General features: G+C 39.1%; 1 protein-coding gene across 1 annotated transcript; it reads left to right on the top strand.

Annotated features, from left to right (window-relative positions):
• The first annotated feature begins 24,205 nt into the window (after nucleotides 1–24,205).
• Nucleotides 24,206–26,386, top strand: LOC145098089 (uncharacterized). Its single transcript, XM_079035765.1, has 5 exons — nucleotides 24,206–24,268; nucleotides 25,039–25,221; nucleotides 25,346–25,444; nucleotides 26,014–26,230; nucleotides 26,325–26,386. Exons 1-5 carry the CDS (start codon nucleotides 24,206–24,208, stop codon nucleotides 26,384–26,386), a joined length of 624 nt encoding a protein of 207 aa, XP_078891891.1.
• Nucleotides 26,387–27,267: the final 881 nt, after the last annotated feature.

Below are 27,267 nucleotides of genomic sequence, written 5' to 3' on the forward strand. Positions count from 1 at the left end.
AAGCGAACGAACCATTCAGACGCTTGAAGACATGCTTCGTGCATGTGTGATAGACTTCGGAAAGTCTTGGGATACCCACCTACCGTTGATCGAGTTTTCATATAACAATAGTTATCATTCGAGCATTAAGGTGGCCCCTTTCGAAGCACTGTACGGGCGTAAATGTAGATCACCGTTATGTTGGGCTGAAGTAGGCGACACCCAGCTAGCAAGAACACATACGTCGGATAGGGCAATAACAGGACCGGAAATCATTCGCGAGACCACAGAAAAGATTGTCCAGATCAAAGCTCGATTACAAGCATCGCGTGACCGGCAAAAGAGCTACGCTGATAAACGGCGAAAGCCCTTAGAATTCCAGGTCGGTGATCGAGTATTATTGAAGGTCTCACCCTGGAAAGGGGTTATACGTTTCGGAAAACGGGGAAAGCTGAACCCGCGATACATTGGACCTTTCGAAATCGTCGCCCAAATAGGTCCAGTAGCATACAGACTACAACTACCCGCGGAGCTAAACGGTGTACACCCCGTGTTTCATGTCTCTAATCTGAAAAAGTGCCTATCAGATGAAACCCTTGTCATCCCTCTTGACGAAATCGAAATCAATGAGAATCTCCTGTTCGTCGAAGAACCAATCGAAATCATGGACAGGGAGGTGAAGCGTACTAAGCAAAGTCGCATCCCGATCGTGAAGGTACGGTGGAACGCTAAGCGCGGGCCAGAATTCACGTGGGAACGCGAAGATCAAATGAAGCAGAAGTACCCTCACCTATTCTAGCATTCTTAAATCTAGCTTTCAAACAGAATTTCGGGACGAAATTCCCTCTAACGGGGGGATGATGTCACAACTGTAAATTTTGAGCCATGTAATCTATACATTCAAGTTAATGTGAATCAAAAACTTCAATCAAACACAACATGCTAGTACTACAAATAGTCATCAAACAATTGGAGACCCTAGAAGTTCTTGTTAAGTCTATTTTAGACTAGAACTTCCTTATTGGATCCAAATGGGCCAATGAGCTTCCAATTAGACTATCATAGGCTTAAAACCCTAATTAGGCTCTAATTGGACCCACATTTATTTTATTCAACATTTTAGGTCATATTGGGCCTAGAATGAAATAAATCACAAGCTTTGATCCATAATTTAACCTAACCTAGCTTAATAAAGCATAAAAATCACAATTTTATTTTATAAGGCCAATGAACACCCAAACTACCTCAAATATTGGGCTTAAGGGCAAAAAGCCCAAAAATCTTTTTTTTTCCCTTCACATTCTCGGCCCAAAGGCCCAAACCCAAGAAGATAAGGAAGAGTTGACTTAAGTGTGCCACCTCATTATTGTCCATAGGGTATCCATGCAATATAGTCCATGTATCCATGCAACATCACTTCAAAATCACTTCTTCCTTCTCTCCTCTCTCACTCTCGGCCATACACCCACACACACACACAAAAATCTCTCAAATCCTCTCTAGATCACTCAAGAACAACTCTCCCCCTCCATCCAAAATCTCGAAAATTAGGAAGCATTCAAGAAGGTTCTTCCACAAAAATCAACATCTAAGGTAAGGTTTTGCTTGGATCTATGACTTGTATTCCTTATTTATCAAACATCTCTTCCTAATCCATGCAAAAATCATGATCTTGCACTCTAGAAACCCCCATAATCTCGAAAAGTTCATCAAGGAGTGCAAAGGCCAAAAATCACTTCATTTCTTCCAATCTTTCTTCAAAAACCGAATCAACACCCCAAGGTGAGCTTCATACCCCCTATTTTCTGTTTTTATGAGTTTTGTGGGGGGGGGGGGGGAATACAAGTGAAAGTGTAGATCTATATGTGTTTGTATGCCTTGTATGATTTCCATGCTTATATGTATGCTTTTATGTGTTTTAATGTTGGATCTAGCCTTAAAACCCATCAAAACCGAGAAATATCTTGTGTTAAATGATTTTAGCTTCAAATATATTTCTAAACACAAAGAGTTTCAAGAAAAATGGCTAAGTGGTTTAGTAATAATTTTCTTTGGGTTAAAAACACAAATTTTGGGCCTAAAATGTGAAAAATACAAAAATAAGGGCCCAAATTGACATTTCACAGATTCTGATGGATGAAGTGTGCCAAAACAGTTTCCATAAAACTATTTCTGGAATTACACTTAATTATAGGATTAAAAACATGAATTTCAAGCTTAATGGGCTAAAAATGAAAATTTCGGCCCAATGAGGCCCATTATGCGAATTTTTCTGTTTTGGAGGGCCAAAACTGTAACTTTCTGTAAAACAGTGGACTATAAGTGTTCCAAATCCTTTTCAAAGGTTTAAAATGCTTTTTAAATTTAAAAAGGACCAAAGTTGCAAAATTTTTCCCATTTGGGCCAAAATTGTCAAATTTGCGAAAAGAAGGGATTAAAACCAAGAAAACTGCATTTTCAGGGTCTTAAGCTGTTTTCTATGAAAAATATGCTGGAAAATGTTTATTTCAATAATTTTTGGTGTTAAAATGTCAAGAAAATTGATTTAAATACCAAACCGGAAAATATTTTAAATAAAGGGTTGAAAAGGTAAATTTTACAAACGAGGAGGGGCTGAAAACAGAAAATTTCCAAGACTAATTCTATACATGCAATATGATCAAATAATGGTACTACTACTATCGACAAAATACAATACACTACAATACCAAAAGTCGTTGTCAAACGAATTGGTTCGGTCTCGAACCAATAAAAAAATCCGAAACCACAAACACAACGATACTATGATACTACAATACTATGATTCATACAAATAACGATTCGGAATACATTATACATGTGCACAGACGTCTACGCACTATCTTTGGGCCCCACAAGTGTAAAATCTTGTTCGTTGAGCCTAGCTAGCCCGACGACCTGATCTTAAGGCCCAAAGACTTCATCTTACGAAGTGTTGGGTTTTACCAACCCGACACAACGTAACCGGACTTTCAATGGCTGTAGACTACTGGTCCCCAAGGGTCCTTTAGTGTCGCTAGTAAAGTCTGCCTTTTTTGCGAGGCGGGTCTAGGACCCCTCGTACCTTTTATCCCCAACCGACTAATGGAGTCGTCGAGGCCTTCGTGTCCTCCTTCTCTTCGGATGTGGGACAACAGGACGGTTGGATAGCGTGACTAGTACGGACGACGCCTTCGGGATCGTTAGTATTGCTATAGACTAGTCGTTTGTGTAACGCGTGTTTGTGGCGGATAGTCATGCTCATCAATGATCCAATGTCGTCTGGAATGACAACTTCATGCGTTGCAATGGTTTCAAGTAATTTCATGGAATTCAAGGAATTAGGAAAACATCGGGTTTTCCTAGAGTTTTCAATACATACAAATTCAGAATACATACGATTTCAATAAACAATATTTTACAAGTATAGAAAACAAACAAGCATACTTATGGATCTTCACACCTTTTTGACTATACTATTTTCAGAAAATATCGGATTTTCTGGTGGTTTTTCAAACGATACGAAGCATTGTTTTCAAATACAACTTATGAACTCACCAACATTTCATATGTTGACGTTTTTCAAAATACTTGTATTCTCAGGGAACCAGTGAATCAAGGGAAATCATATTCAGTGACGGTTGCAGTTTATTTTTGTATGAATTGAACAAATTAATTTTTGGGGGAATGTAATGTTTAAACAATGTATGATATGTAAACACTACTGGTTGTACTATGTTAATGAATGGTGGCGAATGTTGTTATGTTTCATATATATTCAATGATATGGTATTCAATTGAGTCACGACAGCCCCCGGACGTTTCCGCCGTCTGGTTCGGGGTTGTGACAGGTTGGTATCAGAGCTTTGTTTATAGTGAACTAGCATGTCGAGCCATACATTAATATGCAACTATAAACCAAAAAGAGGGACTAACATAACTCTGAACAGAACAAGTAAATAAAACACACTTGCTTGCATTAGGAATAAAGATCCAACGCTGAATCAAACACAATAACACTGGTATCTCGGTTAATTCGGGACTGTTCTTAGTGATACCAAGGAGTGAATGTAGCCTGATCAACTACATTCTCTCCAAGGTAAAATTAACACACGTCTTGATGAGATCGGGATAGCCAGGGAACCTAACACTATACCTTTTATCACCCAAAAAGAGAATGTTTGCTTAGTATGTATAATAGTCATAGCATCCTAGGATAATGTAGCATATTTACGTACTCGTGCAGACAGCATGGCTGGCTTTCATCACCCGGGAGACCCCTACTTCCCTAATCAGGGAAACAACGGCTGGCTAGAGGAGGAGGAGGAGCCTGAGGAGGAGCACCAGGGTATCCAGTTTCATCAGGCCTTAGTAGCTCACGGGATGCTTGTGGATGAGCCAGGAGAGAATCCAGGTGAAGCACACGATGTCGGACCCGACGAATACGTAGACACTGACTACGAATTTGGAGAGCTCGACGATGACGACGAAGACGGCCAGGTCGGGGACCAGGACCCCGTCCCGCCATACGAGGACGAGGCACGACTAGATCACCCTGCCCCACCAGCGAACCCCCCAAGAGAGAACCGTTCCCTCGAAGCTGAGATCGCCGCACTGCGACAACAGCTGTATGCTATGGAGGCTCGGGCAGTGCAAGCAGAGCATGAGAGGGATGAGGTCATAGGAGACATGGCAGAGATGGCGCAGCTACTGGCACAACATTTCGGCATATGACCTCGGCACCACCTCCTGACGCAGCTCATCGCGGTTAGGAATAGACTTATCATAGTAGGTTATTAGGAACTATGTTATGTACTCCGGCTCTATGTTTAAGTGACTACACTACTCATGGAGCCGTTATGCTGTCGGATTAGTGTTACTTATGTATGCTCTTACGAGCAAAATTTTCTTGTACTAAATGCGGATAATATTAATAAACTTTTGTGTGTTTTGCTATAATATTCTCAGTTGTCATGTGTTAAGACGTTATGATTGTATGCTTGATGATAGTAATGTTTAGGTTCGCACCATACACCTAGTTAGTAGGGTCACCACCTCACAGAAACCACGTACACTCAACATCTTTCCGTTTCATGACAGAAAGATGCCTCGCCCAGCTACTCGCGGAAATCCCGAACCAACCCCGCCCGAAGTTGACTCCACTGCTTTCCAGGCAGCCGTGTCTGCTGCAGTCACAGCGGCTATGGCACAACTTCACCGAGGGAACAACGGAGGAGGTAACGGGCAAGGATCCGGAAGTTCGAACAACGGGACGAACCAAGGACTCACTAAAACGTGCACCTACAAGGATTTTGCGAACGCTAAACCCCGAACTTTCAACGGTACCGGAGGAGTGATCGCCCTGAAGCGATGGATCGAGAAGGTAGAGTCGGTATTCGAGATATGCGAGTGCCCCGAGCAGATGAAAGTGAAGTTCGCGGCCTGCACTTTTGTGGACCAAGCACTCACTTGGTGGAATGGTCACGTAGAAGCTATGACACTCCCTGTCGCCAACTCTATTCCCTGGGCAGAAATGAAAGAGATGTTGACGGCTGAGTACTGCCCCCGAGGCGAAATACAGAAGATGGAGCAGGAACTATGGAATCTCACGGTGCAGAATGGGAACATCGATGCTTACATATCGAGATTCAGCGAACTATCTCTGTTGTGCCCGGGTATGATCACATCAGAGGGAAAGAAGATTGAACGATTCATCTAGGGACTGACATCCCCCATTCAAGGGAATGTGATAGCTGCGAACCCTGAAACTTTTGACAGTGCGAAGAGATTGGCAAAGAGGCTATATGATCATAACCACAAAAAGGGCGAGAAACCGGTAGAGACTGAGAAGAAGAAGGAGAGTGATGGTAAGAAAGGATGGAACAACAAGAGGAAGGGGCGTCAGGGCCCCGAGACCTCTAAAAAGCAGCAAACGGTGGCAGTTCACGCTGTCACTGCGCCGGTACCAGTCACATCACATGCTCCAGCCTCAGCTGCTTCAAATGCTTCAAGACCCTACTCCGGTACTCTTCCTAGTTGCAATAAGTGCTGCCTCCACCATCACGGCGAATGCAGGGAACTCCATTGCACCAGTTGCAACCGAAGGGGACACACTGCAAGGTTCTGCAGGACTTATCCTTCTCAGAACCAGAGTCAGGGAAACAACCAGAACAACAACAATAACCACCGCAATACCAACAACACCAATGCCGGCAGCAACAATGCAGGGCCTAGCCACACCTGTTTTGGGTGTGGAAGGACGGGACATTTCCGTCGAGATTGCCCTAACAACAACAACTCAGGAAACAGAGGAGCAGGAAGAATGCTGACTATGGGTCAGAGTGATGCAGTTCAGGACCCCGCAGTTGTGACCGGTACGTTCCTCCTAAACCACACTTATGCATGCATCTTATTTGATACCGGAGCGGAACGAAGTTTCGTGAGCGAGAAGTTTAAACATTTACTAAAACAACAACCCCAGAAGCTAAATGAAACCTATACGGTGGAAATGGCCAATGGGAAAACCGAATCCACTAGGGAGATCTACATCGGATGTACCCTAACCCTCAACCAACACGTCTTACGAATAGATCTGATGCCAGTGTCAATTAGGAGTTTCGATGTGATTATCGGCATGGATTGGTTAAGCCCCCACCATGCTGAGATTATGTGCCATGAGAAGGCCGTTCGCCTTCGTCTCCCGAATCACGAAACCCTAGTAATTTACGGAGATAAACCCAGTACGAATCTTCGTCTCATCTCGTGCATCAAAGCACAAAAACATCTGCGAAAGAACAATTTGGCGTTCCTGGCTCACATAGTGGACAGGACCAAAGAAGAAACTAACATCCAAGACATTCCGGTAGTGTGTGAATTCCCAGACGTGTTTCCTGAAGATCTTCCGGGAGTACCCCCAGAGAGACAGGTTGAGTTCCGAATCGACCTCGTTCCAGGAGCAACTCCTCTCGCTAAATCACCATATCGATTGGCACCTGCTGAAATGCAGGAATTGTCCACCCAACTCAGTGAGCTTCTGGACAAGGGATTTATCCGACCTAGCTACTCGCCATGGGGAGCTCCGGTGCTCTTTGTCAAAAAGAAGGACGGATCTTTCAGAATGTGCATCGATTACAGAGAGTTGAATAAACTCACTGTTAAAAACCGCTACCCACTCCCACGAATCGATGATCTATTCGACCAGCTCCAAGGAGCTAGCTATTTTTCTAAAATAGATTTACGGTCCGGGTACCATCAACTCAAGGTCCGAGAAGAAGATATTCCTAAAACCGCTTTCCGAACCCGCTATGGACATTATGAATTCGTCGTAATGCCCTTCGGTCTAACAAATGCACCCGCCGCATTTATGGACCTAATGAACCGAATCTGTCGACCGTTCTTGGACAACTTCGTCATTGTGTTATCGATGACATCCTCGTCTATTCTCGAAGCAAAGAGGAGCATGGCCAACATCTCCGACAAATCTTAGAGACTCTGCGAACGGAAAAGTTGTACGCCAAACTCTCCAAGTGTGAGTTCTGGCTTCGGAGTGTGAATTTCCTAGGCCACGTGGTTAGCCGAGATGGAATTCATGTGGACCCCTCTAAAGTCGAAGCTGTGGAAGGATGGACAACTCCGACTACGCCCACAGAAATTCGTCAGTTACAGGCTACTATAGGAGATTCATCCAAAACTTCTCTAAAATCGCCAAGCCACTTACCTTGCTTACGCAAAAGAGCGTGCCATTCAAGTGGACAGACCGACAAGAGATTGCGTTTCGAGCCTTGAAGCAAGCTCTTTGTAGCGCTCCTGTACTATCTCTACCTGAAGGGACGGAAGATTTTGTAGTTTACTGTGACGCGTCAAATCAAGGCTTAGGTTGCGTTCTCATGCAACGTGGAAGAGTGATAGCATATGCGTCCCGTCAACTAAAGACGCACGAAGTAAATTACACAACCCATGACCTAGAACTGGGAGCCGTGGTCTTCGCCCTAAAAATTTGGAGGCACTACCTGTACGGTACAAAGTGTACCATCTTCACAGACCACAAGAGCCTCCAGCACATCTTGAATCAGAAGGAGCTGAACATGAGACAACGAAGATGGGTGGAGCTGTTAAACGACTACGAATGCGAGATCAAGTACCATCCAGGCAAGGCCAACGTAGTAGCCGATGCCTTAAGTCGGAAGGAGTACTCCAATCGCCGTACGAAAACGCACTCGATAACCATTCAGTCTCATTTGGCCGCTCAAATTGCATCAGTCCAGGCAGAGGCTATGAAAGCGGAAAATAGAACTAGCGAGGCATTACGCGGAATGGAGAAGAACCTGGAAGTCAAAGAGAATGGGGTATACTACTTCATGAACCGTATTTGGGTTCCAAAAATCGGAGGATTCAGGGAGACCGTTATGAAGGAAGCCCACAAGACACGATACTCCATTCATCCTGGTTCGGACAAGATGTATTTGGACATTAAGCAGCACTATTGGTGGCCTAACATGAAGGCGGAAATCGCAACTTATGTTAGTAAGTGCCTTACGTGTGCCAAAGTAAAAGTGGAGTACCAGAAACCTTCCGGATTGTTACAGCAACCGGCAATCCCTGAGTGGAAATGGGAGGGGATTTATATGGACTTCGTGACCAAGCTGCCCAAGACGTCGGACGGATTGGACACCATATGGGTAATAATCGACCGACTGACGAAATCTGCCCATTTCCTGCCAATCAAAGAGTCCTACAAGATGGAGAGGCTGACGCGTTTGTACCTACGAGAGATTGTAAGACTTCATGGAGTGCCAAAATCTATCATCTCGGATAGGGACAGTAGGTTCACGTCACGCTTTTGGCAGTCGCTCCACAAGGCCATGGGAACTCATCTTGATATGAGCACCGCGTATCACCCACAAACGGACGGTCAAAGCGAACGAACCATTCAGACGCTTGAAGACATGCTTCGTGCATGTGTGATAGACTTCGGAAAGTCTTGGGATACCCACCTACCGTTGATCGAGTTTTCATATAACAATAGTTATCATTCGAGCATTAAGGTGGCCCCTTTCGAAGCACTGTACGGGCGTAAATGTAGATCACCGTTATGTTGGGCTGAAGTAGGCGACACCCAGCTAGCAAGAACACATACGTCGGATAGGGCAATAACAGGACCGGAAATCATTCGCGAGACCACAGAAAAGATTGTCCAGATCAAAGCTCGATTACAAGCATCGCGTGACCGGCAAAAGAGCTACGCTGATAAACGGCGAAAGCCCTTAGAATTCCAGGTCGGTGATCGAGTATTATTGAAGGTCTCACCCTGGAAAGGGGTTATACGTTTCGGAAAACGGGGAAAGCTGAACCCGCGATACATTGGACCTTTCGAAATCGTCGCCCAAATAGGTCCAGTAGCATACAGACTACAACTACCCGCGGAGCTAAACGGTGTACACCCCGTGTTTCATGTCTCTAATCTGAAAAAGTGCCTATCAGATGAAACCCTTGTCATCCCTCTTGACGAAATCGAAATCAATGAGAATCTCCTGTTCGTCGAAGAACCAATCGAAATCATGGACAGGGAGGTGAAGCGTACTAAGCAAAGTCGCATCCCGATCGTGAAGGTACGGTGGAACGCTAAGCGCGGGCCAGAATTCACGTGGGAACGCGAAGATCAAATGAAGCAGAAGTACCCTCACCTATTCTAGCATTCTTAAATCTAGCTTTCAAACAGAATTTCGGGACGAAATTCCCTCTAACGGGGGGATGATGTCACAACTGTAAATTTTGAGCCATGTAATCTATACATTCAAGTTAATGTGAATCAAAAACTTCAATCAAACACAACATGCTAGTACTACAAATAGTCATCAAACAATTGGAGACCCTAGAAGTTCTTGTTAAGTCTATTTTAGACTAGAACTTCCTTATTGGATCCAAATGGGCCAATGAGCTTCCAATTAGACTATCATAGGCTTAAAACCCTAATTAGGCTCTAATTGGACCCACATTTATTTTATTCAACATTTTAGGTCATATTGGGCCTAGAATGAAATAAATCACAAGCTTTGATCCATAATTTAACCTAACCTAGCTTAATAAAGCATAAAAATCACAATTTTATTTTATAAGGCCAATGAACACCCAAACTACCTCAAATATTGGGCTTAAGGGCAAAAAGCCCAAAAATCTTTTTTTTTCCCTTCACATTCTCGGCCCAAAGGCCCAAACCCAAGAAGATAAGGAAGAGTTGACTTAAGTGTGCCACCTCATTATTGTCCATAGGGTATCCATGCAATATAGTCCATGTATCCATGCAACATCACTTCAAAATCACTTCTTCCTTCTCTCCTCTCTCACTCTCGGCCATACACCCACACACACACACAAAAATCTCTCAAATCCTCTCTAGATCACTCAAGAACAACTCTCCCCCTCCATCCAAAATCTCGAAAATTAGGAAGCATTCAAGAAGGTTCTTCCACAAAAATCAACATCTAAGGTAAGGTTTTGCTTGGATCTATGACTTGTATTCCTTATTTATCAAACATCTCTTCCTAATCCATGCAAAAATCATGATCTTGCACTCTAGAAACCCCCATAATCTCGAAAAGTTCATCAAGGAGTGCAAAGGCCAAAAATCACTTCATTTCTTCCAATCTTTCTTCAAAAACCGAATCAACACCCCAAGGTGAGCTTCATACCCCCTATTTTCTGTTTTTATGAGTTTTGTGGGGGGGGGGGGGAATACAAGTGAAAGTGTAGATCTATATGTGTTTGTATGCCTTGTATGATTTCCATGCTTATATGTATGCTTTTATGTGTTTTAATGTTGGATCTAGCCTTAAAACCCATCAAAACCGAGAAATATCTTGTGTTAAATGATTTTAGCTTCAAATATATTTCTAAACACAAAGAGTTTCAAGAAAAATGGCTAAGTGGTTTAGTAATAATTTTCTTTGGGTTAAAAACACAAATTTTGGGCCTAAAATGTGAAAAATACAAAAATAAGGGCCCAAATTGACATTTCACAGATTCTGATGGATGAAGTGTGCCAAAACAGTTTCCATAAAACTATTTCTGGAATTACACTTAATTATAGGATTAAAAACATGAATTTCAAGCTTAATGGGCTAAAAATGAAAATTTCGGCCCAATGAGGCCCATTATGCGAATTTTTCTGTTTTGGAGGGCCAAAACTGTAACTTTCTGTAAAACAGTGGACTATAAGTGTTCCAAATCCTTTTCAAAGGTTTAAAATGCTTTTTAAATTTAAAAAGGACCAAAGTTGCAAAATTTTTCCCATTTGGGCCAAAATTGTCAAATTTGCGAAAAGAAGGGATTAAAACCAAGAAAACTGCATTTTCAGGGTCTTAAGCTGTTTTCTATGAAAAATATGCTGGAAAATGTTTATTTCAATAATTTTTGGTGTTAAAATGTCAAGAAAATTGATTTAAATACCAAACCGGAAAATATTTTAAATAAAGGGTTGAAAAGGTAAATTTTACAAACGAGGAGGGGCTGAAAACAGAAAATTTCCAAGACTAATTCTATACATGCAATATGATCAAATAATGGTACTACTACTATCGACAAAATACAATACACTACAATACCAAAAGTCGTTGTCAAACGAATTGGTTCGGTCTCGAACCAATAAAAAAATCCGAAACCACAAACACAACGATACTATGATACTACAATACTATGATTCATACAAATAACGATTCGGAATACATTATACATGTGCACAGACGTCTACGCACTATCTTTGGGCCCCACAAGTGTAAAATCTTGTTCGTTGAGCCTAGCTAGCCCGACGACCTGATCTTAAGGCCCAAAGACTTCATCTTACGAAGTGTTGGGTTTTACCAACCCGACACAACGTAACCGGACTTTCAATGGCTGTAGACTACTGGTCCCCAAGGGTCCTTTAGTGTCGCTAGTAAAGTCTGCCTTTTTTGCGAGGCGGGTCTAGGACCCCTCGTACCTTTTATCCCCAACCGACTAATGGAGTCGTCGAGGCCTTCGTGTCCTCCTTCTCTTCGGATGTGGGACAACAGGACGGTTGGATAGCGTGACTAGTACGGACGACGCCTTCGGGATCGTTAGTATTGCTATAGACTAGTCGTTTGTGTAACGCGTGTTTGTGGCGGATAGTCATGCTCATCAATGATCCAATGTCGTCTGGAATGACAACTTCATGCGTTGCAATGGTTTCAAGTAATTTCATGGAATTCAAGGAATTAGGAAAACATCGGGTTTTCCTAGAGTTTTCAATACATACAAATTCAGAATACATACGATTTCAATAAACAATATTTTACAAGTATAGAAAACAAACAAGCATACTTATGGATCTTCACACCTTTTTGACTATACTATTTTCAGAAAATATCGGATTTTCTGGTGGTTTTTCAAACGATACGAAGCATTGTTTTCAAATACAACTTATGAACTCACCAACATTTCATATGTTGACGTTTTTCAAAATACTTGTATTCTCAGGGAACCAGTGAATCAAGGGAAATCATATTCAGTGACGGTTGCAGTTTATTTTTGTATGAATTGAACAAATTAATTTTTGGGGGAATGTAATGTTTAAACAATGTATGATATGTAAACACTACTGGTTGTACTATGTTAATGAATGGTGGCGAATGTTGTTATGTTTCATATATATTCAATGATATGGTATTCAATTGAGTCACGACAGCCCCCGGACGTTTCCGCCGTCTGGTTCGGGGGTGTGACAGATGGATAATTGGGTTGATTGTTTAATGATTAAACATAATTATATTATTGTGGGTTGAAAACCTTATGTACTCACCAGGTTTCCCAACCTGACCCACTCAAGTGTATTTGTATCACAAGTGTCGATACGAAGCTACTTTACACTGAGAGATTAAGGAGATATAGATCACTAGTGTAAATGAATGTAAGGTCTGTTTATGCTTATGTTTATGTATTGACGATGACATCCCAAAGTTTTAAAAGAAATGAAATACATTTATTTGGAAATGCTTTGATAACATATTTATCATGTTTTTCTGGGAACAAATTCCGCAACATTTTTATAAAAAGGGTACTCTGATTTTTAAATAAAGCATAAACAAATTGGTATTTTCTGGCCGTGAAAATGGGGGTGTCACACTTGGCAAAACCATGGGAGGAGCCCATGGCTCAGGGTATAAGATCATAGGGGTAGCCCATGACATACCATGTGAAGACCATGGAGGGAGTCCATGGCAACCTTATATGTATGTGTGCATGAAATTATGTGGTTATATGTTTTGTGTGTTTTGGGAAACTCACTAAGCGTGTGCTTATAATTTTGTTAGATGTTTCAGGTACTTCTAGCTCTAAGGGCAAGGGTCCGACTTGATGGCGCAACGTGCACTCTCCAGCATTTTCCCACTAGTTATTATGGACACTCTGATTTTTCTAAATAATATGTTGATGTATTGAATTTTGGAAAGAATTTATGAGAATTTATAATTATTAAACATGGATTGTTAATATTTAAATGAAAATTTTTACTTGAAATTTTGGGATGTTACAACGTGAGATCTTAAAGCTCACAAATTGAGCTCAGTTATCTCAGATTTTATTTCGTTTTTGCTTTCTGTTTTAGTTTATCTGCTATACCACGAGGTGACACTTAGTAATCGTTCTATAGTTTTTTATAACCTTTATTGTATGATGATCGTAACTAGAAAAAAAACCCATGTTACGCAATGAGGTTGAGGTTAATTTTTATGTATTATATCCAGTTTAATAAAAGCCAACGAGGACAATTTGTTTAATTAGTTTTGTATATAGGGATCAAACCTGCCAAAATACAAAAACCTTATATATATATATATATATATATATATATATATATATATATATATATAGAGAGAGAGAGAGAGAGAGAGAGAGAGAGAGACTGTTTTTGAAAAAAAACTTTACATGGACCTTTTCCATAAATTAAAAAATTGCAAGGACTAAATCTGGAAAAATACAAAGCTTTTGTTGCAGGGACTAAATCTATCAAAATGTATAACCTTTGTTGCAGGGACTAAATATGCCAAAACGTTTTGAAAAGACTAAATCTACGAAAATACAAAACCTTTATTGTAGGGACTAAATCTGCCTAAATATAAAACCTTTGTTGCATAGACTAAATCTGTCAAAATGTAAAACCTTTGTTTGTAGGGACTAAATCTGCCAAAATAAAAAAATATAGGGACCAAAATGGAGGATTACCAATACTGTTGTGGTATTTTGGTGAAATGGGCTTAGTACATTGTTCATAAGCCTTATAAGAATTAATTGTATCTATAATTATTTAATAAAGACAATTTTAGTAAATTAAATTTATAAAGCCTGACTGCCTGGATTCATTCGATAATATACGACTCATTTCCCAAGAGTAGACATGTCCACCAAATTCTAGAAAAAAGTAGATAAACATCGTGATAAAGAACACAAGCCTTTTTTTTGTGTGTGGTAAAGTGAGTTAGCATTAAGCATCAACATCCAGGTTTTGCATATTCTTTGTCTTTTACACGTGATTTCAATGATTTTTTCTATTTGTTTATAGGGATATATGTTTTCTTTCGTGACCATATTTTATGTATGTAATAAATTGGTTTAGAAGGCATATGGCTATGTTTTATTTTAAGACTTAAATGCCTATTTATGTTTATGGTTATTTTACATTGCAATCAGAAGCCAATTAGACGACACCGTGAGTCCGTGACGTTGGTTAAATATCTATTTATGTTGTAATATTTTGTTTTCTTTTTTGTTCTTTTTACCAATTTATGTTATCATTTGCTTACTTTTTTTAATCAATTTATGCAACTTGACACAAAGTATGTAGCCATATATATTTTGACCGGTTAAATAAGTTGCAAACTTGCATGTAAAAATTTGAATGTTTTGGTCATAATAAAACTGATAGTTCCAGTAATACTCAGTGTATAGAAATACGAATTGGAACAAAGATATTCAAGAAATCAAATCAACGTCCCTAATACTTTGTATTCTTGTTGTGCGAATGAACACTCATGGATATTTCATATTGATGAAAGAATAGTACGTAAAAGATAAATTGTGTAATAAGATCGTTAACAAGATAATGAACGACAATAAGTATTTATACAAGGTACATAAGTGAATCAGTTAAAAGACTATTCACAGGAGATGACATGTTATCCGTTTAATCGTCCGTACTTCAGTCACATGACATGTTCATAACAGATTTTGGGTTTGCTAACATGTGCTACTTACGTCAATAATAGAACCCCACTACACTCATGGATATTATTTCATATGCGTTTTTAGACGTTAGGCTTTGTCGTTCATTAACCCCTAGCCTCTATTCAGCATTTCAGCTTAGCTTCTATTGAGCTTAACATATTATATATTCATTCTTTCTTCTAGCATTCTATTCATTAGACTTCTATCATGAATGCCTAGCCTCTGTTCATAATGTTTTTACGCTGCTAAGCTTCTATTTATATTCATCACAAAACCCCCCCTTCTATTCATCACCAGCATTATCATAACCCAGAGACTCTAATTTTAATTGAAATATGCATGGTTACATATTTCTATCTAAAAAATTGTTTTTTTTTAAAAATTTTTTTGCATGTGTGTGCTTAATTGTTGGACGTTATTTGCCCATTACTTGTTATATTCTTTATTTGAAGGGGCGTTTCTTATTAAAGGGAGCTTACTTCCTTCCTTTCTTGACTTGAAAAAGAGAGATAAATAAGACCCAATTTATTGTTCTTTTGGGTATCTATAATGCATTGAACTTCATAGAGTTCAACGGATTGTCACATCATCTTTCTACAATCCGTACAACTCTATTATTTTTTCTTTATAATGCATTGAACTCTATAAAGTTCAATAGAATGTTATAAAATATAATTTATAGTAAATATTTAAGAATTAAAAAATTTCATTTTTCCTTTTAAAGAGTTCAATAACTCCAAATCCATTGAATGTAAAAATGGCTTCTCATAATGATATAGTTTCATCCATTGAATGACACATGAATTTGCCAGCACATTCAACTTTTTTATTGAGCTCATCATTGTGGATACTCTTAGTATTATGGTTTGCTCTATCTTTAGTCGTTTGATTGATATACTTGTTGAAATTTATTCCAATTATAATAGTTTTTCATCATAAAAAGATTTTTGGTGCATTTGTCCCTAATCCTACATTCTTACTTTATATTAATGATGATCAAACCAAAAATTTGGATTATATTTATCTCTAATAATCTCATTGTATTAAGTGAGATAAAATCATCAACAACTTGATCAAATGGAATCGAAAATCACCATCCAATGCTACTGACAAAAATAATCTATAAGATGGAGAAAATTCAAAAAGTTTTGACTCTCCTTCAGGAAGTTGTCTTTGGTACAAAAAGTGTTGCCTTAGCTTTAGAGGTCTTGCATTTTCCAACGCATTAGAATTTCGGCAAAAATCTTGGAATTAACACCTTATTCTATGATGAAATACTTGGTGGAGATTTTTGGCAAAATATGTTCTCCTATAAATATCTTAAAAATGCTTACTTTATTAAAAAAGCTAAGGACAAAATTCCTTAGTCTCCAAATCTAGAAAAAAAAGAAAAATAAGGGTTTATTTGTATCATTATACTAGTGATATTGCAAAAGCAGTTTTTGAAAAATAAGTTGGTTAAGGTTTACATTTTGTTTTACAAAAAAAATTAGGAGACATCTCATTTGGCTATTTATACAACCCATCAGATAACCCAATCATAATAATTTTTAATAACTTTTACATAATGATTATATAATAATTATCTACTTTGACTTATATTTAGGTAATTAATTTGCTTTAAACCATCCATTTTCTACATATTAGATTTTTCTTTTCTTTTCTTTTTTTTTTTTTTTAATAAATGTACGTGGACTACATTATATATTTGGTTATGTCATCATGTGCTTAGCGCTTTATTTTTGTTTATGTCCATTTTTTTTAACTTTGATTTGATGGTTTCGCAACGTCTTGGTGCCTCTAATTGGTACCATTAATGACATTGTCTATAGAGAGAGAATTTTCCAAAAAAAAAGCTAGTTTTAGAGTCAATCGTCTTCGACATGCACCTGCCACTTTTAAGTTATTTGTCTAATGAATATTTCCCATACATATTCATTTTTAGTAAGCTTTCATTTGGGTAATAACTTGATGATTTTCTTCTACTTAGCTCTCTAATTTCCATACACAAAAGCTTCAAATTACCGCTACTTACATACTTCGAATTGTAATATCTAGTCGAGTGTTAGCTACTAGATTACATTGTAATATCTAAGACATTTTGTACAAGGTTACAAGTCTGCCATTAAAGGGTTCTAGTGTTTCCAATAGATCACAATAGACATGTAAAATGGCTAGACGTGGCAAATTAGTCAAAGTGGAGTATCTGCTTGGTTATTTAGAGATAATAGGGGTCGAAAATGACTTTTTTTGACAAAATATTATTTAAAATAAATAATCTTAACCAAGTTGTAGAATATGTCTCAAGGGTTCCGTACATATAAGGAACGCTGAAATCTGAGTTATAACGAAGAAGTTATGGCCCGTCGAAGTTTTACGTCAAAACTGGCACGACACCGGGAGACGTGAATAGTGAATTTACGATAGAAGAATTTTTAGCCTTAGTGATCTAAACAAAAGTTGTAGTATATATATTAAACTGAGAACATACAAAAAAAGAACGTTCAAATCTGACATCGTATGAGGAAATTATGATTTTTCTAAGATTTGGCATAGCATTGCACGACCCGAAACTCGAATTTTAGTTCGAGCGGTTTTTGGCTTATGCAACCTTAATGAGAGTTGAAGATCTCATTAATAGGAACTCAACGGTAAAAAGACAGATGAAAACGGAGTTCGTATGAAGGAGTTACGAATTCTTCGTGGTCATTTAACAGTCTAATCTCCTCATACTGTTATATTTAAGATCGGTTGAGAATTAGCCGACGAAGTATAAATGAAAGTTGTAGATCTTGCTTTTACCTACGCATGGAAAAAAGAACGTTGAAAACGGAGCTCGTATGCGAAAGGTACGGGGTTTAAAAGTCGGCAGGGTGCTGCTGCAAAATGGGTGACGTGGCTGAATATGGGCCAAAGCTTTCTCCCCAAGAAAAGCCATCAGGTGATGACACGTGGCACCGAATCGGCGAGTCAGTGAACTGACTCGGCGAGTCCATCAGGAATTCAGCCTATAAATAGAGGTGTCGGGTTCCTCCATTTCCCACACCTTTCCCCACTTCTTTCTCTCTCTAAACTCTCTCTTTAAGCTCCCTACCCCCCCCCCCTCCCCAAAGTCTAGGTAAACCCCCTAGCACCCGAAGGAAGCCCCGAGAAAAAGGGTATTTCGGTTCGGGAACACTGCTCCAGCGAAGTCCGGTTTTCTATAAAACCCGCTGTAAGTGAGCTACACCTACGCTATTTTTAAGTATTTTATATAAACTACGTGCTACGTGTGCATATTATCTGTATACTTGCTATCTATGCTGGATGAACGATTTTCTACATGATTTAAATGATTTAAACTAGATATGTATTTTATATCTACAAATATGTTGGGTATGACATGGGTAGATGAATAATGAAAGATAAAAGATGATGTGAGTAAACATTGACAGCTATAGACTTAGTGCCTGATAGATAACAATCGACAACTATACACTTAGTGCCTATTGGACAAACACTGGTAGCTATGGACTTAGTACCTATTAGGTAAACAAGGATAGCTATGGACTTAGTACATGTTAGGTGATGGTAGCTATGGACTTAGTACCTGGCAACTATGGACTTGGTGCCTGTTAGGTAAACGTTGGTAGCTATGGACTTAGTATCTACACTCGTAGCTATGGATTTAGTACCTGATGAATGAACTTTAGCAGCTATGGAATTAGTACCTGTCTTATAAACCGTAGAAACTAGGGACTTCAAAATGAACGAATGCAGGATAGATGACTCTTAGGGTAGACCCTTAAGAGTAAGGAAGATAATGAGGATGGGTAATTAGGTTGATTGCTTGATGTTTAAACATAATAATTATATTATTGTGGGTTGAAAACCCTATGTACTCACCAGGTTTCCCAACCTGACCCACTCAGTTTATTTATATCACATGTATTGATATGAAGTCACATTACACTGAGAGATTAAGGATATATAAATCACTAGTCATAATGAATGTAAGTTTTGTTTATGCTTATGTTTATGTATTGACGATGACATCCCAAATGTTTTAAAATGAATAAAAATACTTTTCTTCGGAAATGCTTTGATAACGTATTTATCATGTTTTACTGGTAACAAATTCCGCAACATTTTTATTAAAAGAGGTACTCTGACTTTTATAAAGCATAAACAAAATCAGTCTTTTCTGGCCGAGAAAATGGGGATGTCACAGTTAAAGCCCATACAAAATGCATAACTCTCTCATTCGGTGTTAGTTTTTGACTGTCTTTGTATCGTTGAACTCATATTAACGAGATCTTTAATTCTTGTTTAGATTGTTTTGGCTAAAAATTGGCAGATCTAAAATTCGATTTCTGAATTGTATACCACTATGATGATTCTTAGAAAAATCATAACTTCCTCTAATGAAGTCAAATTTAGACGTTCTCTATATGCACACTCTTGATTTAATGACTACAACAACTTTCGTTTAGATCACCAAGGCTAAAATGTAACTTAACAAAAAATCACTTTTTATGACGTGCATTATCGTATCGGGTCGGTCGCGAAACTTCAACGGAGCTTAACTTCTTCATTCTAAGTCGGATATAAGTGTAACACCCAAAGTTTTGAAGACCAAGAAAGGAAAGAAAACCCTAAGTTTAGGGGTCGACTCTGCGAGTCCGAGCGGGATCCGGGTCGAGGTGTAAGTGACCAACTCGGCGAGTCGGCCAAGTGGACTCGACGAGTCTGGTCTGTGCAAGGAAAGCCCTAAATTTGGGACTTGGAGCCTATTTAAGCGCCTCATTCTCTTCCCTAGGGTTCCTTTACTGCCTCTTTCACCCAGAACATTAAACCATAGCCGCCATATCCTCTATTTGAGCCATTTGTTGCCTTGGAAGGTGCATTAAAGCTTGGAGAAGGAAGAAGGAACTTGGAGGAGCAAGAAGGGACTATAGATCTGGGATTGTGAGTTCATTCTGAGCATTTGGAGGTAATAAACTAGTTCCTGGACCCTTTTTGCACCTAGATCTATGTGTGGTTGTTGGGGCTTTTTAGCCATAATGTTATTATTTTGAGTTAGAAGCCAGATCTGAAGTTGCTACTTCAGATCTAAGCATATTATGGTCTTGAGAAGCATAAAGTAGCAGCCCTTGAGTCGATTATCGAGCTTTCTTGCCTTAAACCCTAGTTTATGGTGTATTTTGCCTAGATCTCCTTCTCTACACGTAAAGTTTGCAACTTTACGTGAGGAATAGGCTTGGGAAGGGTAGATCTACATATTTAAGTCCCTGCATGACTCAAAAGTCCTCTGCATGTATGAAGGACCGCATGGACTCGGCGAGTCCTTTGAGTGGACTCGGCGAGTAGCTTTAAGATGAGGAGGAACTCGACGAGTGGGATGAACAACTCGTCGAGTTGGATGAAGTTGGGCATGAACTCAGCGAGTTGGAAGAACAACTCGGCGAGTTGGATGAAGATTGCCTTGTACTCGGCGAGTCTGTTCTTGGACTCGGCGAGTCAGGTCGCGGAACCCCAAACCCTTCGAGTTAAGACTCGAGTCAGCGAGTCGAGCAAGGACTCAGTGAGTTGGACAGGACAGGATCCAGGAATCAGTAGACTCGGCGAGTCAGGGGCTGACTCGGCGAGTCAAGTCGCGATTGGAAGGACTTTGAGCATAAGAACTCGGCGAGTCAGTAAGTGGACTCGGCGAGTAGGGTTGACCTGGAAGGTTGACTTTGACCAGGACTTTGACTTAGACCAGAATTGACTTGGTTGACTGTCGGGGGTCAGTTAGACTAAGTGTTGCATTGATATTGGTAGTTCGGGGAGCTAGTGGAGCAGGAGTTCAGAGAGTTGCTGGTCGGCAGCTAGTGGGATCATCAGCAAGTTCAGCCAGTGCAGGTGAGTTTCCCTTTGTATGAATGGGTCTACGGCCACAATGTTGGCCCATATAGCTATGAGTAGAAGACCCGGGGTTAGCCCTAGGCACAGTATGCTAGTATGATATTCGAGACGAGGTCCAATGATAGAGGGCGGGTGCCCAAGGAATGGTTTATGTGGTAGTTTATACTTGTTGTCTGTGTGATACTTGTATGTGCCTGGTAGGGAGGTGAGTGTGGGCGAGGTCCCGTATCTCACCAATAGCAGAGTGTGGATGGTGTTCCACATCTCAGTAGCAGCAGAGCAGGGGCGAGGCCCAAGTTAGGGAAGGAGTGAGGGTGGGTTGGGCCCGTACCTCACTATCAGCAGGAGTATGGACGGGGTTCCACGACTCATCAGTAGCAGGACAAGGGCGAGGCCCAGAGATAGGCGAGGCCTTAGGACAAGACCCGTTAGTATGTGTTGAGCTTATGTGATGTGATGTGATATGTTTATGTGCTATTATATGTTAGTGGGCGAGGCCCTGTGACAGGCGAGTCCTAAGTGAAACAGATTTGTATCCGAGCGGGGCTCGAAGCCAGGCGGGGCCTGGAGCGGCGGGGCCGTTGTAGCGGGCGAGGCCCGAGGTAGGGGGCGAGGCTCAGGATAGCGGACGTGGCCCAGTATGTGCAGTATATGGTTATGCATGGTATGTGGTAGGGTGGGGAACTCACTAAGCTTCGTGCTTACGATTTTCAGTTTTGGTTTCAGGTACTTCCGGTAGCGGAGGGAACAGCTCGGGGTGATCGCATGGCACACACCATGGTTTAGACAGCGTGGGAATGTTTACTCTGATAACGAACATGTATTTTGGAAACTAATACTTTGTTTATGTTTTGAAATGATGAATTTGCTTAAAGTAATGTTTTATTAAAAGAAATTTTTAGTCTTGAATTTTGGGACGTTACATTAAGTGTTCCTTATATATCCAGAATCCTTGTTATGACTACTTCAACTTTCTTCAAGGATATTCGGTCTAATTATTATTTTATTTAAACGCGTATTATATTCTTATTTTATTATGTTATAATAATCACATAACATATACATGAAACACATTATATTCACATAATTCTCCTTTATTACATCAAATAGGTTACAACTGTTCGCCCTTACTATTAAATCGTCTTATTAATGCCTAGCGGGAAATGCGGGTGTTACAATTCTCTCCCCTTAGGATGATCCCGTCATCGGAATCATGCATCAGTAAACATATATGGATAGCAATTCTTCATCTCGCTTTTTGTCTCCCATGTGAGGTTCGGCTCCGACGTATGTTTCCATCACACAAGCACTAAATCGACCATATTACGTCGCAACTTCTTCGTCTTACATTCAACAATCTCTTCAGGCTCTTTTATCAGCTTCTTATCATCAATCCTTAACTCCATAAGTGGAATTATATAGGGAACTTCTCCCGTGAACTTCCTCAAATAACACACATGGAAACTGTTATGAATACCATCCAGTTCTTATGGAAATTCCAGCTTGTAAGCTTGGTTCCCAACTCTCTAAATAACTTTGAATGGTCCAATAAATTATGGACTCAACTTTCTGTTGGAATAGTGTCTAAGGCTGCAACTATATTAGGCAAGTATTTGACCCGGTTGTGCATGGTCCTTTTGGGTTGCCTTCACCATAGCAACTTGACAGGATGAATTATAATGAGAGAAGAAATATTATTAATATATTATGAGAATAATATAAGGAATAATAATATTATTATTTGATTAATATAAGTCATAAATTAATTAGGAATTAATTTGGTGACTTAAAGAGATTAATTGAATAAAGGGGCATAAACTGTCAATTGTATGATAATTGTACTTTGGGCTATAATCCCTTATGGATAAGGGGGGATGGTTTTGGGGCTTTGAATAGACCTTGAAATCGTCCAAGGCTTATCATTAGGGTATTGGATTGCTTAGGGCCTAAGTTATCCAATTAGGGTTTAAGGGTGAAACCCTAGGAGCCTTACAAGTATAAATAGACCCAATGGGTCAAGGAAATCGGTACTCTTGCCTTTGGAAGAACCCTGGACGATTTCTAGCTCCCTCCCCTCTCTCTCTAATCATCCTCTTGCTAAGTTGGTGTTTGTAAGCCATTAGAGGAGTGACAATTGTGACTCTAAGCTCCAAGGAAAAGAAGATTCAAGCAAGCAACTTAAGGTAATCTTCTAGATCTGTTTTTCTTATGTTATTACCTAGATCTATTGTTCAAAAGTCTTGGATACAATGCATGTTCAATTAGAGAAACCTAGATCCAAGCTTTAGGGTTTGTATGTGCACATAGGAATGTTCATATGGCCAAAACCCATCACTTTCTCTCTTTCCAAATTGTATAAGTCCCTTCCATGGCGAGACTTTAAGCAACACCAAACCTCCAACTTTGAAGGTCATTGGTCGTTGCTTTTTGTCAGCATAGCTTTTTTGATGATCTTGAGCTGCTAACATTCTTTCCCTGATTACCTTTAGCTTTTCAATAGTCTGATGGATGATCTCGGGACCCATAAACTACTTTTCTCTGGCCTCAAGCCAACAATACGGTGTACAACACTTCTATCCGTACAAGGCTTTATAAGGTTCCATCTTAATGCTCGAATGGTAACTACTGTTGTAGTAAAACACTACTAGGGGTAGATGCTCATCCTTGTTACCTTGGAATTCTAGGGTACATGCTCTCAACATATCTTCCTGTGTTTGGATTGTCCTTTCACTCTGACCATCAACCTATGGATGATAGGTTGTACTCAAACACAACTTCATACCCATTTCTTCTTGTAGGATCTTCCAAAACCTTGATGTGAAATGACTATCATGATCTGATACAATCATTAAGGGAACACCATGAAGTCTTACTATCTCCATCATGTAGGCATTTGCAAGCTTATCCATAAACTATCTCTCATTGGCCATTATGAAGTGTGTACTCTTTGTGAATTGATCCACTATTACCCTAGTCATGTCGTGACCGTTCTACGTACTAGGCACTTTAGTCACAAAATCCATTGTGGTTTCCTCCCACTTACCCATGGGTACATGCAAGGGATCTAAAATCTCATACGGTTTCTGATGTTGCACTTTAACTCTCGCGCATGTCATACACTCAGCCACATACTTTGCTACATCGAGCTTCATCTTTAGCCACCAGTACTAAGGTTTCAGATCCCTATACATCTCGATGCTACCTGGATGAATAGAGTACATGGTCTTGTGAGCTTCTTCCATGAGAAGATCTTTCATTCCTCCTATTTTAGGCACCAAAATCCTGGTTTGGAATACCTTTAACCCTTGGTCGTTCGTACCGAATTCCAACGTTTTGCCTAAACGTTCTTCTTTTCGGTTATCTCATTCCAAATCTTCCTCCTGAGCTTTCTTAGTACTCTCCACAATTGTTGAGACAATTTCAATTCTCAACGCCTTGGCCTTTTCCTTTCCAGATTTATCTTTCTACTCAAAGCATCTGCTACGACATTTGCCTTATCAGGGTGGTAAAGTATCTCACAGTCATAGTCTTTGAGTAACTCTAGCCAACATCGTTGTCTCATATTCAATTCCTTTAGATCAAAGAGATATTATAGACTCTTATGATCAATGTAAAGCTTACACTTCATGTCATAAAGATAATGTCTCCATATCTTTAGTGCAAAAACTACCGCTTCCAACTCCAGATCAAGAGTAGGGTAGTTCTTCTCGTGTTCTTTCAGTTGTCGAGATGCACAAGCGATTACATTATCTCTCTTGGTTAGAACACAACCTAACCTAAATCTAGATGCATCGCTATATACTGCAAAGTCTTTAACTCCGTCAAGTAAAGAAAGAATCGGTGCTTCACACAACTTCTTCTTTAGCTTCTCAAAATCTAGATGCATCGCTATATATTTGTGAATCAATTATTTGTTATATAACTATTCTTAACAATGTGTAGGAAGCTTTACTAGATCCAAAATGGAGAAGGGTCATGAAAGAAGAAATGGATGCATTGAAAAAGAATGAGACATGGGATCTTGTAGATCTACCACTAGGAAAAAGAACAGTTAGATGCCGATGGATCTACACTGTGAAATATAAGACTGATGGGAGTATTGAAAGACATAAAAAAAGATTGGTGGTGAAAAGGCTATACAAAAGTCCATAGAATCAATTATACATAAATATTCACTCCAGTTGCCAAGATCAACACAATTCGAGTATTGTTATCCTTAGCTGCTAATTTTGATTGACCATTATGACAGTTTGATGTAAAGAATGCTTTTTCACATGGAGATCTTTTCGAAGAAGTATATATGGATCCTCCACCAGGGTGTATAACAACCAAGAAACAAAAAGAAAAGGTTTGCAAGGTAAAGAAGTCTTTGTATGGTCTCAATAAATCCCCGAGAGCATGGTTTGGCAGGTTTACTAAGGATATGAAGTCATTCGGTTACAATCAAAGCAATGTTGACCACACATTGTTCTTGAAAAGAAAAAAACAGTAAGATCACTGCTCTTATCGTATATGTTGATGATATGGTTGTTATGGTTGATGATCCCAACAGAAAAAATGCTCTAAAAGATTACTTGTCTCGTGAATTTGAGATGAAAGATCTTGGTCCATTAAAATACTTCCTTGGGATTGAAGTTTCGTGATCAAAGGCCGAAATCTTGCTATCCCAACGAAATTACATCTATATCTTTTGCAAGAAACTGGAATGTCACCAATGATTGAAGGTTTGAAGCTTAAGAATGAAACACATCATGTGCCAGTTGAAAAAAAAGGCATCAAAGACTCATGAGAAGGTTGATGTACTTGGCATATACACGTCCGTACATTGCTTATACATTAAGTGTGGTTAGCCAATTCATGCACAATCCAGGTGAACAACATATGAATATTGTCATGTATTTATTACGGTATTTGAAGTCAACTCCAGGAAAGGGAATTCTTTTCAAAAGGAATTCAAACTACCAAAGTGTTGAAATATACACAAATGTTGATTGGGTAAGATCAAAAGTTGATGGTAGGTCTACATCTAGTTATTTTAGCTTTGTTATAGGTAATTTAGTAACCTGGAGAAGTAAAAAGCAAAATGTTGTGGCTCGAACTAATGCAGAGGCAGAACTTAAAAGTATGGCTCTTGGTATTTGTGAGGCATGGTAGCTTAAACATCTTCTACAAGATTAGGGTTACCCCCTTAAACAACATGTTCAGTTTTTTTTGTGATAACAAATTAGCTTGTGACATTGTCTATAATCCAGTTCATCATGACCTTAACAAACATGTGGAAGTGGACTGAATCTTCATTAAAGAAAACTTAGACAACAAGACATTGACATTACCAAAAATTCAATCAGAAGACCAGCTTGTTGACATCCTGAGTAAAGCCTCCTCAAAGAAAGTTTTTTCCAATCTTCTTAGCAAGTTGGGCATGTGTAATACATATGCACCAACTTTAGGGGGAATGTTGAGATTTGGTTTTAAAATAAAAGATATGTTTAGATTATGATATGTGAGAGAGATATCACTGATTCAGATTCCTTTCTTCCAAGGATTGATTTCACATCATTCTCTTATAAGTATTGTATTTTCATTTGAAGTTTGATATCAAAAAAGAGATCTTAAGAGAATTAACAATTTTTATAAATCCATTAAAACATTTATAATCATGCCCCCAATGTGCACTCACATATTTTTTTTTCACTGCTGATTGTTTGATAAACTTAATAGACATTATGACATTTGAGTTGTTACTCTCATAAGAATAATTGTAACCCTGTCATTTGTATATTTATATATTAATCAATTATTTTCAACCATTAGTTATAATAAATGTTGCCTACATAAAAGACAAATATTTTGGTACAATGCAGCATTAGTTATGGACAAAACAACCAAATCTTACCCATTTATTTCATAATAACTATTCATCAAAGAATTTAAATCCATACTCAAAATGATTAATCACATTGATTTATTAAGATTAGCATTAATGAATAATTTCTCCATTCTCTTTTCTTCTTCACAGGAAAAACCTTTAAAAGCATTATCGATCATCTTTAGGGTATTTATACCATTTTCTCATTAAACTTCTCTTTTATTTTTTTTTATTATTATTTTTTTTATTTTTTGAACCGGCAAATCTAATCTACTCCTAAACTAACAATACCTATTACACAT

This window comes from Lactuca serriola, chromosome 4 (genome assembly GCF_051521515.1).
Source record: "Lactuca serriola cultivar US96UC23 chromosome 4, Lser_US96UC23_V15, whole genome shotgun sequence".
Classification (NCBI taxonomy): domain Eukaryota; kingdom Viridiplantae; phylum Streptophyta; class Magnoliopsida; order Asterales; family Asteraceae; genus Lactuca; species Lactuca serriola.